Source organism: Balaenoptera physalus, assembly GCF_965194825.1.
Source record: "Balaenoptera physalus genome assembly, chromosome: 12".
NCBI lineage: Eukaryota > Metazoa > Chordata > Mammalia > Artiodactyla > Balaenopteridae > Balaenoptera > Balaenoptera physalus.
In genome coordinates this window covers 86,789,842-86,806,998 of record NC_138897.1, presented here as the reverse complement: position 1 = coordinate 86,806,998, position 17,157 = coordinate 86,789,842, and the positions used below count along the sequence as shown (strand labels likewise).

General features: G+C 45.3%; 1 protein-coding gene across 4 annotated transcripts in view; it reads right to left on the bottom strand.

Moving 5' to 3' along the window:
- The window catches only part of CCDC60 (coiled-coil domain containing 60), a 165,718-nt gene extending 154,409 nt beyond the window's left edge, over nucleotides 1-11,309 (bottom strand). For all 4 annotated transcript variants that reach the window (XM_082416824.1, XM_082416826.1, XM_082416827.1 and 1 more), the window contains exon 1: nucleotides 11,210-11,309. In XM_082416824.1, coding sequence (XP_082272950.1) covers nucleotides 11,210-11,299 — 90 coding nt within the window. In that variant the 5' untranslated portion in view covers nucleotides 11,300-11,309. The remainder of the gene's footprint in view (nucleotides 1-11,209) is intronic.
- Nucleotides 11,310-17,157: the final 5,848 nt, after the last annotated feature.

Below are 17,157 nucleotides of genomic sequence, written 5' to 3'. Positions count from 1 at the left end.
GTCTTTATGGATATTATCTTGAATCCTGACGAGATTCAATTACAGGTGAGAAAAGTTAGTATCAGAGAGGTGAAGCAGAGAGCCTAAGGTCACAGAGCAGGTGAGCGGCAGCAGAACCAAGACTCAAACCCTGGAACGATCCACGGCCCAGGTGCTAAGTCAGTCAACCCTGACCTGGGTCGTCTGGCCAGCCAAGGAAGCTCAACAATTATCCTTTATTGAGACCATTTAAATCTCAAGCCCTGGAGCTGCACAAAAAGGGAACAAGGAGGGTTATTCGTTAGTCCGAGGCAGGAAGGGAAAAGGTGAGGAGGCTAGTTAGGGTTAAAGAATCATCCAGGCTGCCTAATCTAATTCCCATGGACCCTGAAGAATGCTCCCCCACTGCCAGCATTTTCTCATTCCCTATGAGAATGTCAGATTCATGTTCTCTCAGATTCCTTGGTATCTGTCAACAAGCACTGCTTCCTGAGTTTTGAGAGGACTTTTTAAAAAGGTCTAAAAATATCAGAGAAGCGGTTTGATTAGTAGAGGACGGAATCAGCCAATAAGCAATAGCAACATAGGCGACAGCTATGTGCTAATTGCCTCTTGGGCACTTTCTTCAAGGGCTCTTGGAAATAATACACTTTAGTCATGTTACCCTTTTGGCTGCTTTTTCCTGAATGTATAAAAAATGACTGGCATGGGAGTCATCATCTCTGGAAATGTCAGCATTTAAATGTTTTAATGCTTGATATTTGGGGGAGCCAACGGCTTCGATTCCTAAGTGGAAACATGAAGAGATAGCATTCAATGAGCACCTACTATCTGCCAGGGGTTTTTCTTAGCATTATCTCATTGATCCTCCCAACAATCCTCCAAAGCAAGAACTGTTATTTCCGTATGTGAGATAAGGATACTGAGGCACAGAGAGTAAGCTTGCCCACGGTCACACACATAGCAAGTGTTAGAATGCTATCCCAATTTATGGCGCACCCAGCGCATGCTGGTGCTGTATCTGCGAATAAAACATTGGTGGCCTTTGTCCAAGTGGAATTTACAGTTACCCAAGGGATGCGTTGCCTCACTTGGCATGTGGAGCTATCCTTGGTCCTGAGAATAGAGGCTAGAGAGTATTGAACTTCTACCCGGGGCCAGGCACTGTGCTAGGCTCTGGGTATAGGACTGTGAGCAAGGCAGGGTCCTTTCCCTCAATGAACTCCAAGCCCAGGGGTGGAATCGGACAAATAAACAGACAATTATGGTCGGGGTATTGTATTTTATGTTATTTTTGATAGAAGATAAAAAATTCAGCAGGTCAGAGCCTGGATTCAGACTAAATCCATTTAACTAGATATTTACCCAAATTATTCAACCCAATTAAGCTATTTACCATTATCAACATCTCAGCCACACCCCCCCAGAACCTCATTCCTCATTAGCTGGGCTTGTCTTCCTCACCGTTTTATCCAGCAGGTCTTGACAGTGTATTGACCCAGCATCAAAATATGCCTTTCTTAGAAATGTGACTCTAATTAGAAATGGCTTATAAATCTTCACTGAAATGAGCATTATTTAGAAAGGTGCATCTAAACCACATGCAGGGGCTCCCCTTCCCTACCTCATCCTTAGCTGTGTTTCTCTTCCAGAAAAGCTCACTGGCATATTTTAGCAAGAGCTCAAGGAAATGCAAACGTCCTTGTCTGTGGTCACGGGGCGAAGCAGTCACATTCTTGTTTACATCACCTATAGCTAAAACTGGCACTTTCCTTTTTCTGCCAGGAGGCTTTCAAATATACTCTTTAAAAACTGCACCAGCAAACGCCCCTTTTAGAGAGATACTTGTCTACTGCCCCTTCTTACTGCAGTCAACCAGGCTGATCTTAAGAGCAGAGGATCTCTCTAGTTAGTTGGTCCTGGATTCAAATCCTAACTCCATCACCTACTTTCTGGGTATCTCTGGGCAAGTTACAAAACTGCTCCAAGCCTCAGCTTCCTCATCTCTACAAACAGGGACAATGACAGCATCTGCCCCACAGGATTGAGGAGTTAATTTTAATAATATATGCAGAACACAGCAGAGGCACAATAGATGCTTAATAAGTGGTAGCCATTATTTGCTCTCTAGAGTCATATGGCAAGGAGGGAGCCTCCAAACTGCCACGCTAGAGTTCCCCGTTCTGCATATGGATATCAAGAAACTAGAGAGGTTAAGTGATTTGCCCAAAGTCACACAGCTAGGTAGGGAAAGAGCTGATGTTTGGGTCAGACCTCCTAATTCCGGGCAAGGGCCACACCCACCCCACCACTGTTCAGAACCCTGGAAATATCTTGCCATGGAAAACCAGTTTGGGGGAGGGGAGAATGTTCTAGAAGGAGGAAGAAGATGGAAGGCATGGCACCCTCAAAAACCAGTATGGCTTCCAAGTAGACCAAGTAATGAAAGATGAAGCTGGAAAAGTTGGCAGAGACCAGATCACGGAGAGCCTTTTAAACCTTATTAAAGATACTAATCTTCATTTTGAGGGCACTGGAGGGCCATTAATTGTTTTAACCAGGGAAATGACACTTGCAATAAAAGAGAATGGGTTGGAAGCAGAGTTAAGGTAAAGAGGGCAGTTAGGAGGCTGGTGGAATAGTCCAGGCTAAAGGCGAGGGCATCCTGGATCAGGTAGCGACTTCGGGGAAGGAGGCAGTGTCCATAGAACACCTGCCCTGAGGCAGCTGTTTGAACACAAGAGGTGATGGAGGGGGAGAGATCAAAGATGAAGCTCGGGTTTCTGCCTGAACAATTGGGTACATGATGGCATCATTTATTTAAATGGGGAATGTTTCACCATCAGATAAGCATTCAGCTGGGGAAAGGTATTCAGGACTTCAGTAGCCCTGTACTGCCATGGTTCTCAACTGGGGATGACTTTGGCCCCCAGGAGGCATTTGGTAATATCTTGATGCATTTTTGGTTGTCACAACTGGCATCTAATGGCTAGAGACCAGGGATGCTTCTCAATATCCTGCAATGCACAGGACAGCCTATGGGTCCCAAATGTCAGTGGTGTCAAGGCTGAGAAACCCTACTCTGCTGAAATTCCAATTCTTAAAAGAAGTAAAATATTAGAGCCTTCTGGTTATTGAAAGGTTTAATGGGAATTCATGGAGCTAAGTCCTCCCTAATTTGACAACCCTCCAGGGTAGAAACTTGGATAACTTTGTGTGTGGAGAAGGAGAATATGTAAAGATTTATCTACCGGAGCTCTGTGGGAGAGCATTTAGTCAGACAGGGTACCAAGAAAGAACTTGTTCCCTGGTGGAGAATGGCAATACACCCCCCTCACCCCGATGCATTAGAAAATAAGTTCCAGCCATGGTTCAGTGTCTCATATCACCCCAAGTTCACATCCAGCCAACGTTGAAGATGCAGATCAGATGGCTTCACTGTACCTTTCTTCCTATGATAGAACTTGTTTCTACCTCCAAGCTCTTAAATATTTTTCACCTTTCTTTTTGGTACTTATTTGCCATCTTGATTCATGGTTATTAATGAATTTGCTCTCCAACAGAATTGTGGGTTTCTGGAGAGAAGCCCCCAAGTCTGATTCATATTAATGCCTCTAAAACATCTGTCACATATATTTAATAGACACCCCAGAAGGTGACCTTGACCCTGTACTAGGCTACAATGGGGCGTCACTTTCTGTTTTTTCTGCCACTGAGCTACAGCCAACCATGGACCCCTTGAAGCCCCTGACAATACTGAACCCATTCCAGAAACCATCCCAGCTGTATGATCTTCCCACTTTGTGAAATCCAGAAATCCCAAGGCAATTCCAGGCTTGCAAATAGATCACCAGACATAGCTAATTTTTGAGTTATTAAATAAAACTGCCTAATGCATAAATTCCAACTTAGAAATACATTAGATCAAAGTTGAGCCCGCAAGAAATTTTCTCGGCAGAGTTTGAAAACAGGTATTCAGAAGGGAAAATGCCACCATCTCATGATAGAAGGTATCCCATTACTGGTGATTATGATTTTGAATTTAACTGTCAGAAAGATCTCTGAGAAAAATATGTTGATTTGTTCAGTCCAAGCAAGGTTTAATTGGCTTCTGTCAGATTTTATGTAAGTGCTACTAGCCACCGAACCCCACATGGATTCTGCAGCTTTTGAATTTAACAGCTGACGGCTGAGTCTTTTAGAGGCTGCAGGAATGCTGAAAGGGGGCCAAGAATAGGTCTTTTTCTACAGTTGTGCAAAGGCTTGTCTAACCAGAGATTCTTCAAGCTCCCTGCTCCCCAAACGGTGAAAACACAAGAGGGCAGGAATAAGGATGGTGCCTATTCCACTGTCTTGGCTCTCCATGTTATTCCCTGTAAGTATATTTTTCAGAATTTCTGGAAGCTTGTCCCATGTTATTGTCTTTTCACTTCTGTATCCTCGACACCTAGAATCATGCTTAGCATATACCTGGAGCTTAGTAAATAAATATCAGCTGAATGAGTGAATGTTTCTTCTGGCAGCCTCTACCCTTGCCCTGAGCCCCACAGCTCTTCGGTGGATTCTGTGCTGTTTTTTAAAGTACTACTATGGGGCTTCCCTGGTGGCCAATGCGGGGACCCGGGTTCGAGCCCTGGTCCAGGAAGATCCCACATACCGCGGAGCAACTAAGCCCGTGTGCCACGACTACTGAGCCTGCGCTCTGCAGCCTGCGTGCCTAGAGCCCGTGCTCCACAGCAAAGAGAAGCCACCGCAGTGAGAAGCCCGCGCACCGCAACGAAGAGTAGCCCCCGCTCATCACAACTAGAGAAAGCCCGCGCGCAGCAACGAAGACCCAACGCAGCCAAAAACAAATAAAATAAAAAATAAATTTCTATAAAATAAATAAATAAATAAAGTATCACTATGGACAAGTGCCCTTGACATTCCTAAGCAGTTGTGGTGCAGGCTAGGGGATGTCTCTCTTTTTCAGGTTACTGCATTGCTTGGGACCCCCAATGTCTGATTTTTTGTGCAGCCATTTGTGCCAGTTATTGTTGATTAGTCAACCAGACACCCATCTCCAATACCTTCACCTGTCTCTTGCCCCTGCTTTCCACACTCAGGTTAGATAACACATTTTCCCAACCATTCTTGCAGTTAAGAAAAGGCAGGTGACACTGCTCTGGCAAATGAGACATAGAGGAAATATACTGGGAAGTTTCCTGGAAACCAGGCAAACTTTATTTGCCTCATAAAAGGGGCAAAAATAGCTCTTACTCTCCATTTTTTCCTCTTTCTACTGGAATATGAATGTAATGGCTGGAGATGGGGCAGCCATTCTGTGACCATGAGGGAAAAGAACCTACCAGTCCCAACATTAGCGAGGTCTTCCTGAACCAATGCCAGCAGGCATACAGCTCTAGACTTCTTATGTGAGAAAAATAAATTCACATTTGTTTATGTCACTGCTTTTCGGTTTTTTTCTTACTTGCAGCCAAGAATGATCCTAATTGATACACAGGGTTTTCCTTTTTTCTTACTTCCTTCTGGTTCTCAATGGGATTCAAACATGAGCAATGGGACTGGGCTGAAAGTTAAATCCAAGGGACTTAAATCATGCTCGGGGCACTCCCTTTCCTACAACTAGGATTTTTTAACTGGGTCAAGCATTTCTACCATCAGAATGAACTCTCTCCTGCAAGGCACTTCATCCTTCATAAAAATACACTCTCACACTAGTTTTTAAAAATATCCCTAGACTTGCTTCTTCTCCTCTACCCTTAAACTGGGACTTGGCCTCACGAACGAGGGACCCCACTCTGTGACTTTACAGTTAATACTCAGCTTCCTCCAGACTTCATATCTGGGCTGACTATGTCTTCAAAACGGTGATGGAGGCACATGTGTCTAGTCAGAGAAGAGAGAGGAGCATGAGTCACAATAATAACAACTGTCATCACTTATTGGGGAGTTCACTGTGGACCAAGTATTGTGCTCAGTATTTCAGATGCATTATTTTATTTAATCCTTCCAAAAGATGTATGTAGCAGCTCCTATTATTATTCAGCCCATTTCACAGAACCTCATATTAGTGTCAAAGAGGGGATTCGAGCCCACCTTGTCTGATTTCAAAGGCAGAGCTCCTACCTGGTCACTAGGTTTGCATCACATCAACTAGACTCTCTGATGTGTTTCTTCTACCACTCCTCTCCCCGCCCTCACCTCCCCATGCGCAGCAGCTGCCTCTTTGCAGATGAGTGAAAGAGCTCGCTTCATTTTGTCCGGCATAAAGAAAGTGCCTATCATTCTTCCCGTGTCAGGAGGTAATGAACACACGCCTTCCCCGCACCCTGACTTACCATGGAGGGAGCCGACTGTCACATGGGCCTGCAATTAGACACAGCAAGATTTGCCAAGGCAAGCAACACCAGTTCAAAGCGCCAGGGCATAAAGAAGACAAAACAAAACAAAGCAACAACTTAAATTCTGCAATTGTCTCAATGCAGTAACAATGGAGCCAGAAGAATCCCTTGGACAGAGAAAAGGGCTCATTACTATTTTCCTGGCCTGAGTCATGAGTTATAATATAAATGAAGGTGCAGCTGGCTGGGATTCTTCAGAACTGAATCTCAAGCGGTCGTCAGATCTTTTATTTTATTTCATTTTCCAAGGTAATCATGATACAGTGCGGGGGGGCACAGTCTCCGTGATTAGAGGCCAGAGAAATTACCCAGCACTGAGTCCACTTCGAACAAAGACCAATGACTCACTACTTACATCTTCAGGCCACAAGCTCTCCTATCTGGACAAAGAGGAAAATCGTTTCATGTTTGCGATGGACATGTATTATGCTGGGAGTTGAGGTTTCTCTTGCTGGGGGAAACCTTTCCTTTTCTGATTCCAGGCAGACCAGCTGGATAGTGGGCTGAACTTCTGAGACCTTTTCTGAGTAACTCCATTCTCACCATAGGGGTGGTGGCAGTGGGGCGATAAGAGGGTGAATGGTAGGGGACGGGGGTCAGAGATGCTCAGGCCAAGGTCTTCTCCATACACAGGACTCTGCATAGCTTTCCACCTTCTTCCTGAACCTGCCAACTTAACTCTCAGCAGAGAACTAGACCCTGGCACTCTTCAAGCCTCAGTCTACTCAGATGCAAAAGGGGGTAATAACTACACCTCTATCACAGAGTCAATTAAAAGATCAAACCACACCATGTCATAATGGCTAACATTTCATAGTATTTACTCTGTGCCAGGCCCTGTTCTAAGAGCTTTACCCATATTAACTCACCTAATCCCCACAGAACCCTATGAGACAGGAGCATTTTTAGCTGGATTTCATCCAAGATGAACATTTTCTTTCCCCATTTCAACATCTCTGAAACTGGGGCGCTTCTTATAATTGAAAGTAGGTCATAGTTTAATCAGTAGAGTTTTCTTTCTTGGTGGCGCTCACACAAAATTGTGATGCCTCTTGAAACGGAAGATGTCTTAGTTAAAACACAATGTGACTGTTTCACAGAGGAGGAAACTGAGGCACAGAGAGGCACTGATTTGCTCAAGGCCCCGCACATAGCTGAGTGTCAGAGTTGGGGGTCTGAACCCATGTCGTTTGCTGAAGAATCTCTTTTATTTATTTATTTATTTATTTGGCTGCATTGGGTCTTTGGTGCTGCGCGTGGGCTTTCTCTAGTTGCGGCGAGCGGGGGCTACTCTTCGTTGTGGTGCGCGGGCTTCTCATTGCAGTGGCTTCTCTTGTTGCGGAGCAGGGGCTCTAGACGCACGGGCTTCAGTAGTTGTGGCATGCGGGCTCAGTAGTTGTGGCTCACAGGTTTAGTTGCTCCGAGGCATGTGGGATCTTCCCGGACCAGGGATCAAACCCGTGTCCCCTGCATTGGCAGGTGGATTCTTAACCACTGTGCCACCAGGGAAGCCCCCTTTTTTTTTTTAAACTATTTTAATTAATTTATTTTTGAGAACCTCCTCTTTTAATCACTAAGCTAGGGTATCACCGAAGCACCCAGTCTAGTTCCCGGCTGTTTCAGGATCTGCCCAAACTAAGGATGCTTCTTTCCTCTCTGCCACCAAGAGACAGAGCTTATGTAGAGGATTCCACACCTTTAGAGTTTTTGCCAAACGCCGTTCCTGCATTTCCATTCTAGAACATGGAGGGGGTGTTCTAAGTGCCCCTCTCTTTTTTAGTCTTTTCTAAAGAAGAAAATGTGGGTCCATGATAATCTACACATGCCCTGCTCCCTCCCTCCCCCATGGCTAATCCCATTAGATTTCTCTTTTGCTTCCTTGGGCAACAAAGGGAAAAGGAACTCCCTAAACAGATTAGGGCACCTGACTTAGGGCAGGCTAGAAGGTTTCCTCAACAAAAGACGTTCAAGCAGGGGATTTGCATACATTATTTATACTCCTTCCATCGAAAAATCTACATGAAGATGCTGTGCAAGGAAGGGTCCCATCATAACATTAGTTATGATAAAGCAACTTCCATCCCCATGAGAAGGAAGATGGCCAGCTTCCGCGGGCTGCAGGACCCTTTGGGGGTCTCCCCACAAGTGTCGCCTATTACACCAGCGCACGGGGACTCACAGGAAGTGGCATTATCATGTAGCCCAGCTGGTCTCACCTTCCTCCTCTAGAAGCCAGATCCTTCCTCAGATCACTCCTCACTGGACATTTACCTGGCTACCTGGCATTTGTTACTCTTTTTATGTGGCATTCCTCTGTTCCCCACCCCTGCCCTGTCCCCAACCAACAAACCTGAAAACTATCTGAAGCCAGTGAGTATGCCTTACACCTTCCCTTTGCATCCCCCATGGTGTGTGCTGACCACTATCACTGTCTGCTTAGCATGGTGAGGCAGGGAGGGCTTGAACTCTCAAGCCAGAGAACTCTTGATTTCAAACCCTTGCTCTGTGCCTTGCTGACTGGGAGTCCTTGGGTAAAGGACCTGTCCTCAGTGGGCCTTGGTATTGCCATCTATCTCATGAGGAGGTGACAGTTCATACCTCCAAGTGTTCTGGATGGTTCTGAAATATCACATGTAAAGACTTGAGCTCAGAACCTGGCACGTGGTGAATACTCAGTACATGCCAACCATCATCATTATTATCGCCACTGGTATTAGTGTGTTAAACCAATAAAGCTGCAATTTGTTCTTAGTGTGATTTACACCAGAAGTTGATTCTAATCTCTACATATTTTCTTGTGACTGGCCACTTTCTAGTCAGTCTGCTTTAGATTAATCAACGCTTTACGGTAGCTCTAAAAAGATGAAATTTCTGAAGGCGTGATACTTCAAATGTGAGCCAGGGACACCCTAGGGGCTTCATTATTTTCTAGACAGTGAGGCAGGGGCAGCAGGATTTCCATGAGTTTTGTGCCTGAGGTCTTGTTTATCCAACAGTTCCCTGGAAGCCTGCTTCCCATCTCTTGACCTCCCGGAGTCCTGCCTATCCTCCTCTCAAGAAAGAAATGATCATTTCAACCTCTGCATCTACCTCCACTTTCCTCAATCTCTCTAACCCAAGATGGAAAACTCTATTGCATTTACTTGGGTACATGATCTCTTCCCTCCCCAGTCTCCCCCCACACTCACCCCACACACAAACACACACGAGTGTGAGTTACCTGTCCTCTGCATTCCCACCGCACCCAATGATACATCCCCAGCACATTAATCATCCTGTATTACAATGATCTGTTTATCTCTTTTACTTCCCATCCCAAACAGACACACTACAGATTGTGAAAATCTTTAAGGCAAGTCTCTCTTTTCACAAGAGCAGGTATTTAGCACACAACAGAAATTCAGTAAGTGTTTGCTAAATGAATGAAACAACCATGTAACGAAAATCTAGGAAGTGCTAACTATGTGTCAGACGCTATTCTCAGGAGTTTTGGACATATCACTGAATGCTCACAGCAATCCCATGAGCAGGTATTATGATATTCCCATTTTACAGACGGCAACACTGAAGCAGAGAAGTTCTGTAACTTGCCCAAGGTCACAGGCCTGCCAAGAGGCAGATCCAAGGTTCAAGCCAGGCTATTTGGGTCCACCGCCCACATGCTCACACTCGTCGCTGCTTCTGAAATATCTACCTCATTCCTCATTCCTTCCTTCCTTCCCTCCCGTCCCCCACTGCTATGCTGGGAAGTTTGTTCCCAGAGGGGGCTACTCTGGATAAAACCCACTTCCGGGTAGCTTTTTGAGACAAAAGGAGACACGTGAAGACTGCATCTTGAAGAGTGAGCTCATTAAGAGGGCTGAGCAATGAGGGGTGCAAACAGCTGTGTCAATCCTTAGGAAATATCAACAGAAGCTCAGGAACGCTTTGGACCACCAGGTAAGCATGGGTGAGTTTCTCTTCTGTGCCCTGACTTCCTCCCAAGCCCTCCTTCCTAGGGCAGGACCTTGAGCCACAAGATATGCCACTGTGCGTGGACCATTGTGGGCCAGTAATTGCCTTTGACCCTCTCCCACTGTTCAGCTACCTTGGCCAATTAGTGGTGATATGGGGTTTTGCAGATACAATAACAAAGACACGCTTAACAAAGACATAACAGGCCTGTCCAGTTGTGATCATTTAAAAACAGAAACAACTTGACTCGGGCACTAAACACATACTGATTTTTCTTCGTCTTTCAAACCAACAACAGTATTTCTTGTCCCATACACACATTATCAAGTGTTAGCATCGCCGTGAACAATTTCCGTATCTTACTTAGTCCTCACACTGTTTCTGCCTAGTTGGTGTTCCTGTTCTCGTTTTGCAGACACGAGCGAATAAAGGCTCAGAGATGCTAAGCAATTTATCTAATCTCAATAGCTGCTGAGACACAAAGTCAGGCTTCAAACCCCGAAGTCTGACACTGTAGCCTCTCCACAAAGAGAGAGGGTGTGCACGTACCCTGAGCCCAGCGGATCTCCGAAAATAATTTCTTCGATGGCAAACCTACAATTCATCTTAATTTTTTCCTGATGTTCTACAGTGTCACTGCCGATTTATTCCATCATTTTGGAATTACTGTTTAATAGGATGGCCCAGCTCCCCGTTCTGGCTGGCGTTTTCAGTCTTCACGAGTAACCAACCACTGATAGCAACGGGGATGTTTCCCGACAATTTAATTACACCGTGATTCTTCTTTCCCCCCTTCCCTTGTTGGTCTAGAGGCTAATTCCTATTTTTCATCTTGAAAACACGACTCCTTTCATGAGAGAAGGGAGACTCACCTGCGTCAGAAGATCTGAGGCATAAAAGGGCCAGAGGGCCCCCGAGGCAGGGGAACTCTGTATCTTCTTGGTGGCTGGTACCTTGGTCATCTTGGAAATCCTTCAGGCTTCCCTATGCTCCCCAGGGAAGGTGTGTGTGTGTGTTTCTTCCAGAATCTTCTACCTCAGCAGTCACTGGTGTCAGGGGCTCCAGCAATTTCTCCCCGACTCGCAGGTCCTAAAGACACAGACTCCAGACAGGTTTCTGACTGGGGAGGAATGGGAAAGCAAGTCTTCTGGGTTTCCCTCCAACAGGATAAGGAAGTCCCGGCAGGTTGAAATCAGGCAAGCCTGGACTTACTTTTTAGACAGTCACAAACTTTTATGAGTTTTTCCCCGTTTGGGAAGGGGATACCTTTGTCTTCTAGAAACAAAAATAAAATATGAACTAAAAAAATAAAACTCCACTGACAAAGTCTGAGGGGGGCCCATGGAGGGGCCCGCAGACACCCACCCCGAAGGCTGAGCGCCCGCGGAGAGGGAGCGAAAGCCGCGGCTAACTGCAAAGCCGGGGGCCCACTCGGTCGCCTGGCAACGCCACGCCCCGTGGAGGGGTTCCTCATTGGCTGGGATTGGTGGGGGCGGGGTCGCGAACTCGCCCAAGCCGTTGGGTCCGTGACTGGGAGCGGGCGGCTGGCCAGGGAGCCACGTTCTCCAAACTCTGGTTTCTCCTCTCAGGCCTGAGGACCTTGACCCTTTGTCTCCGTCTAACTACAAGCGACTCCTTCCTTCCTAACTACCCTGTCCTGCCATAGCCCGCCAGTGATTTCTTGTGCCTTGGGGTGGGTAGATCAATGTGGGCCTTTAGCCCCGCAATTACTTTAACCTGAGATTTCTCTCCTTTATCCACGTGACATACACACCTACTCATCCTTCAAATCCCTCATACACACACACATATACACACACATATACATACACACATAAATGTATACATACATACGTCTATGTGTGCATGACAAGTGCTTGGAATGTGCTAGATACTGTGCTAAGTGTCTTACATATATTAACTCAGTCCTCACAGCATGTCGTTAAGGAAGGTATTTCCTTACCCTCTTTTACAGACTAGGAAACTGAGGCACAGAGAGATTGACATCTTTAAGGTCACACAGAAAGTGTGTGAACTGGAATTCAAAGCCAGACCTGTTTGAGTCTAAAATCCAACCTCTTAATCACTTAGCCTCATGACCCTGGATAAGATGCCTAATGTGGCTGAAGCTTGGCTTCCATTTCTTTCGAATGGGGAAAAACAACTTTACCACAGGTGTCAAGGATTAAAACAGATCATTATGTAAAGGCTGAGCACATGAGGAGTCCTAGTTAAGTGGCAACTATTATTATTAGGTCCTGACACCACATTCCCAGGAAGAATTAGTCATTTTTGCAGTGCAGTGTTCATTTCACAGCAGATATTAATACTAATATTTATTGATCACACGCTCTGTGCCAGGTGCTCTACTGAGTGCTTTACATTAACTCATTTAATCCTTCCAGTAGCCCTACGGGGAAGGTTCCAGCTTGCAGATTGATTGCACATGTTCTGATTTACACGCTTTCTCCTTGGCATTATTTCACACTGGTTCAATCTGACTCTTCTTTTATTTCTAACCCTTGAGCTGCTGAGGATTATGATGTCACCACAACCGCATGATGACCTCACCTTCTCTTTAGAAGGCCTTGCTGCAAGATGACCCTCCAGAGAATACAAAATGCCCAGCCACACAGCTCCAGATGCTGATGCTTAGAAGTCGTTATTTTCCTGCCATTGTCCGAAGACTGAGTCTGACCTTTCTTTTTACAGGAAGTTTTGGTCTTCCTGCTTCCTTTGTGGGCAGCATTAAGCCATCAGCAAGCACTTTCAGAAGGATGCAGGTAAACTGAATTGTGTTCAGAAGATGGGGCTGGGGATGAGAGGGGATGAGGAAAACAAGATAGAATGAGAAATGTTCAGCCCCGAGCAGAACAAAGGGCTGTCTTCATACGGCTTTGAGGGACAGGCTTGGCAAAGAAGAGTGCAATTAGTTTTGTCTGAGCCCAAAGAATAGGAAGAAGGTTTCGGCTCAATATGAGGAAATACACGGCAGAACACTGTTTTAAAAGGCATGAGTCCTGGAGTCTGGCTGGCTTGGCCACAGAGCAGCCTCAATGATCGTCTCATAGGTCTATGATGAAACCAAATGGGTAAGTCATGTGAAGAACAATGCCTAGCAAAAAGGAAGTGCACAATTAATGTTAGCTCTTATTTCTTTTGTTATTAACACCCACCTGTCAGAGCCATGCAAGAACTGGAAATAGAAAGGGCTCTGGAATAGAAAAGACCTGTGTTCAAATCCTGGCTGTGTCATTTACTGGTAATGAGATCTTGGTGAAGTCATTTCACCTCTGCAAGCCTCAATTTCATCATGTACTATATATAAATAGTAATGGTGATGCCCACTTTGTACAGTTGGGAGGACTAAGTGAAATGATGAATGTATAGAGCCTAGTATCCAGCAAGGGCTCAAGGCATGCTATTAGTAGTTCCCTTTTCGGTTCGTGAATGGGTATGTTCCATAGAGAGAGAATGAGCTCCCCAGCACTAGAGGTATTCAACCCAATAAGGTCACATTCTAAGGTCCTGGGGGTTAAGACTTCAACATGTGAATTTGTGGGGAGACACAAATCAACCTATAACACCGAGCTGCCTCAAACTAAAAGCTCACACAGTGTTGGATAGATGTTGCTGTGTTTCCCTCAAAACTGTAAAATCTTCCTATCTTCTCCTGTGAATGTTCTGTGGCACCCTGGGGTGCCTCGGTGCACAGTTTGGGAACCACAGGGCTCCAGGCCTGTTTTCTTTGAGCTGAGCAGCCTTTTTATGCAAGAAGTTAACACCCACATGAGTAGACATAAAAATAACGTCAAATGGGAGTTTGTTAATACCTTGCCTCCTGGCCCCTAAGGTAGGACATCTCTGGAGCATGTTCTATAGTCCCCCAGAGGTCCCCTTCAGGACTGCCTTGGGGCAGCCCCATTGCCTGTAGCAGTTGCCTGCTCACCAAGCACCCAGCATTAGCTTCTCCCCTTTTCCTGTTTCACTTTCCCACTCCCCTTCTGGTACTGCCTGGATGGCCTCCCAAATATATGCAAATTCTTGTTCCGAGGTGTGCTTCTGGGGAACCCAAGCTCGGTCAGTGTTGACTGGGATAACCAGGAGGTCAGACTAAGTCGGGTCTGGAAATCTTCTCTCTCCCTCATCTCATGACCCGGACCTGCTACCTTCTTGGGTCCTCTTGCCCCATAATCACCTTCTTACATCTGCTCTCGTGGATACATCTCTAGGAGCTTCTGGATATTCTCTGCATCCCTGAAACACGGAGAGGCCAGTGTGTTTTCAGATGTGCAAATATATCCCCCAACAGTGAAATATTTGACAATTCAGATATGAAGTGATTGTTTAAATCTTAATCCCTGGTTGATTTATGCAAAATAGGAACTGAAAGACGTGAAGCGACGGGTGTTCTCTCCTCCCAATTCACCAAAAAGAAAGGCATCTGAAGGGATTAAAAATAGATGTATCAAGTAGAAGAAAAATTTTGGAATGTGTCGGACGCCAGCTGGGGTAGCCAAAGTGAAATCTCCAAATCTGCTAAACACTTGAATTTCAGTCAGTACTCCATACGTCTGACATTAAAAACCTATTCGAAAAGTCATCATTTTCTGAATATCTTTAATATACTTGTCTGTGTTGCATCTAGCACCCAGAGGACTCCTTCTGAGTATTTTTACTGAAATGTCAGCACTGGATTTACAAATTATGGGGCCCAGGGCAAAAGTAAAACTTGGGGCTCCTGTGACACCTGGTAGCTGGCAATCTATTGATGAATTGCTGCCAGGATGAAATATCGCTGGATAACGTGTATTTGCACTACATCCCCGATTCCTGTACTTCATTAGGTTAAAGAAGGATGACTGCCTGCCACATGGCCCCTTGGGGGCTCTATGGACCAACCCCATCCCTACCCTATTCTCCAAATTACACCCCAGGGGGAGGGTGGTGAATTTGAATCTTTGTAAACGAAGAGAAGAAAATGCAATGTTAACCTCTCTTTCCTCCCCTGTCTCTTTACTTTGGTCCACCAGACCCAGCAGCAGGGGACGTGGTATGGTTTGTAGGAATATTCTTCGTGAATTTCCCCCACTGGAGATCTAGGATGTGGCGGAAGCTACCTCCATAGATAAAGCTTTTCATTCCTACACTCTTCAGCGCACCACCTGCTGGGCTGCAGGACAGATTGGAATAAGGGGGTTATGAACCCCATTTTACCAAGGTAGAAATTGAAGCTCTTGGGATCTAGTACTTTGTTAGCGGTGTAGGTTGCCTGAGAATCCAGGTTTTATGATTCCAAATTCAGCAGCCTATTTCAGCACTCTGCCACAATGGCTTCATGCTTCAAGGTGTGTGTGTGTGTGTGTGTGTGTGTGTGTGTGTGTGTGTGTGTGTGTTCACACATTAGGACAACCTAGGGTTATCTCTGCAAGGCCCGCCAAAACAAGGGATTTCCAAGCCACCTGGAAGGTTTTAATTTCTCTAGCCTTCTGGGGGAAACCTTTCCTTTAACATCCACATAAGATATCTCCATGGGCACAGGGAGAGAGATAAATCAGGAATTTGGGAGTAGCATATACACACTACTATATATAAAATAGATAAACAACAAAGACCTACTGTATAGCATAGGGAACTATACTCAATATTTTGTAATAACCTACATGGGAAAAGAATCTGAAAAAGAATATGTATATATATGTGTATATATACATATACACATATATATGAATCACTTTGCTGTACACCTGAAATTAACTTAACATTGTATATCGACTACACTTCAATAATAATTATAAGAAAAAAAAAACACCAAAAACAAAGGACATCTCCAACACCCACCCATCCCCATCCCAGGTAGGAAAACACTCCCCTGCCAGGTAGTCCCAAGATTTCCAAGTAGCTCACCATTTCCTGTTTAGCATGCACTCCATCCTGCTTCCTACCTGTATGGGTAGAACTGGGTGTCCCCCACACCCATGAGATATATTCAAGTCCTAAACCCTGGGAGCCTGTGAATGTGACCTTATTTGGAATAAGAGTCTTTGCAGAAATAATCAAGTTACAAAGAGGTCATACTGGATTAGGATGGGCCCTAATCCTTTCTTACAAGAAGAGTAATGTTTGGACTAGAGACAGAAGACACACAAGGAGAAATGTAATAGGGAATAACAAATCTGACTCCATATTAGATCTGTTTCTTTTACTTTAACCTTTGTATTCTATTGCTCTTGCTACAAGTTAATCACTAAAGGGATGTTGCCTTAAAGTAACATAATGGCCCATCTCCGAGAACCCTGCCCCCATGCCTTAATGTAAAACTAAAATATCTTTGTTCAGCTCACAGGAAACAACCTGACCCAGCCCACCTGTGAATGGCTGCAGGGAAGAAGAAATTAACACATCTCCTCCTGAGTCTGGCAGAAACCAGGAGATATCTGCAACAATTTATGGCCTTTTTACTTTACCTTCTCACCTCCCCCCTCTTTGTTCTATAAAAGAAACTAGCATCCAGAGCCTGGAAAGAAGGTTCTCTAGGACATTAGTCCAACATCTTCTCAGACCCCCAGCTTTCCAAATAAAGTCAGTATTCCTTGCCCCGACACCTCATCTCCCAACTTATTGGCCTGTTGTGTGCTGAGCAGAACAAGCTTGGACTCAGTAACAGAAGGCCAGGTGACAACAGAGGCAGAGAATGGGGTGACGTGTCTACAAGCCAAGGAAGGCTGCAGACTGCCAGCCATATCCAGAGAGGCAAGGAAAGACCTTCCCCTCGAGCCTTCAGAGGGAGCACGTCTTTGCCAATGTCTTGATTTTGGAC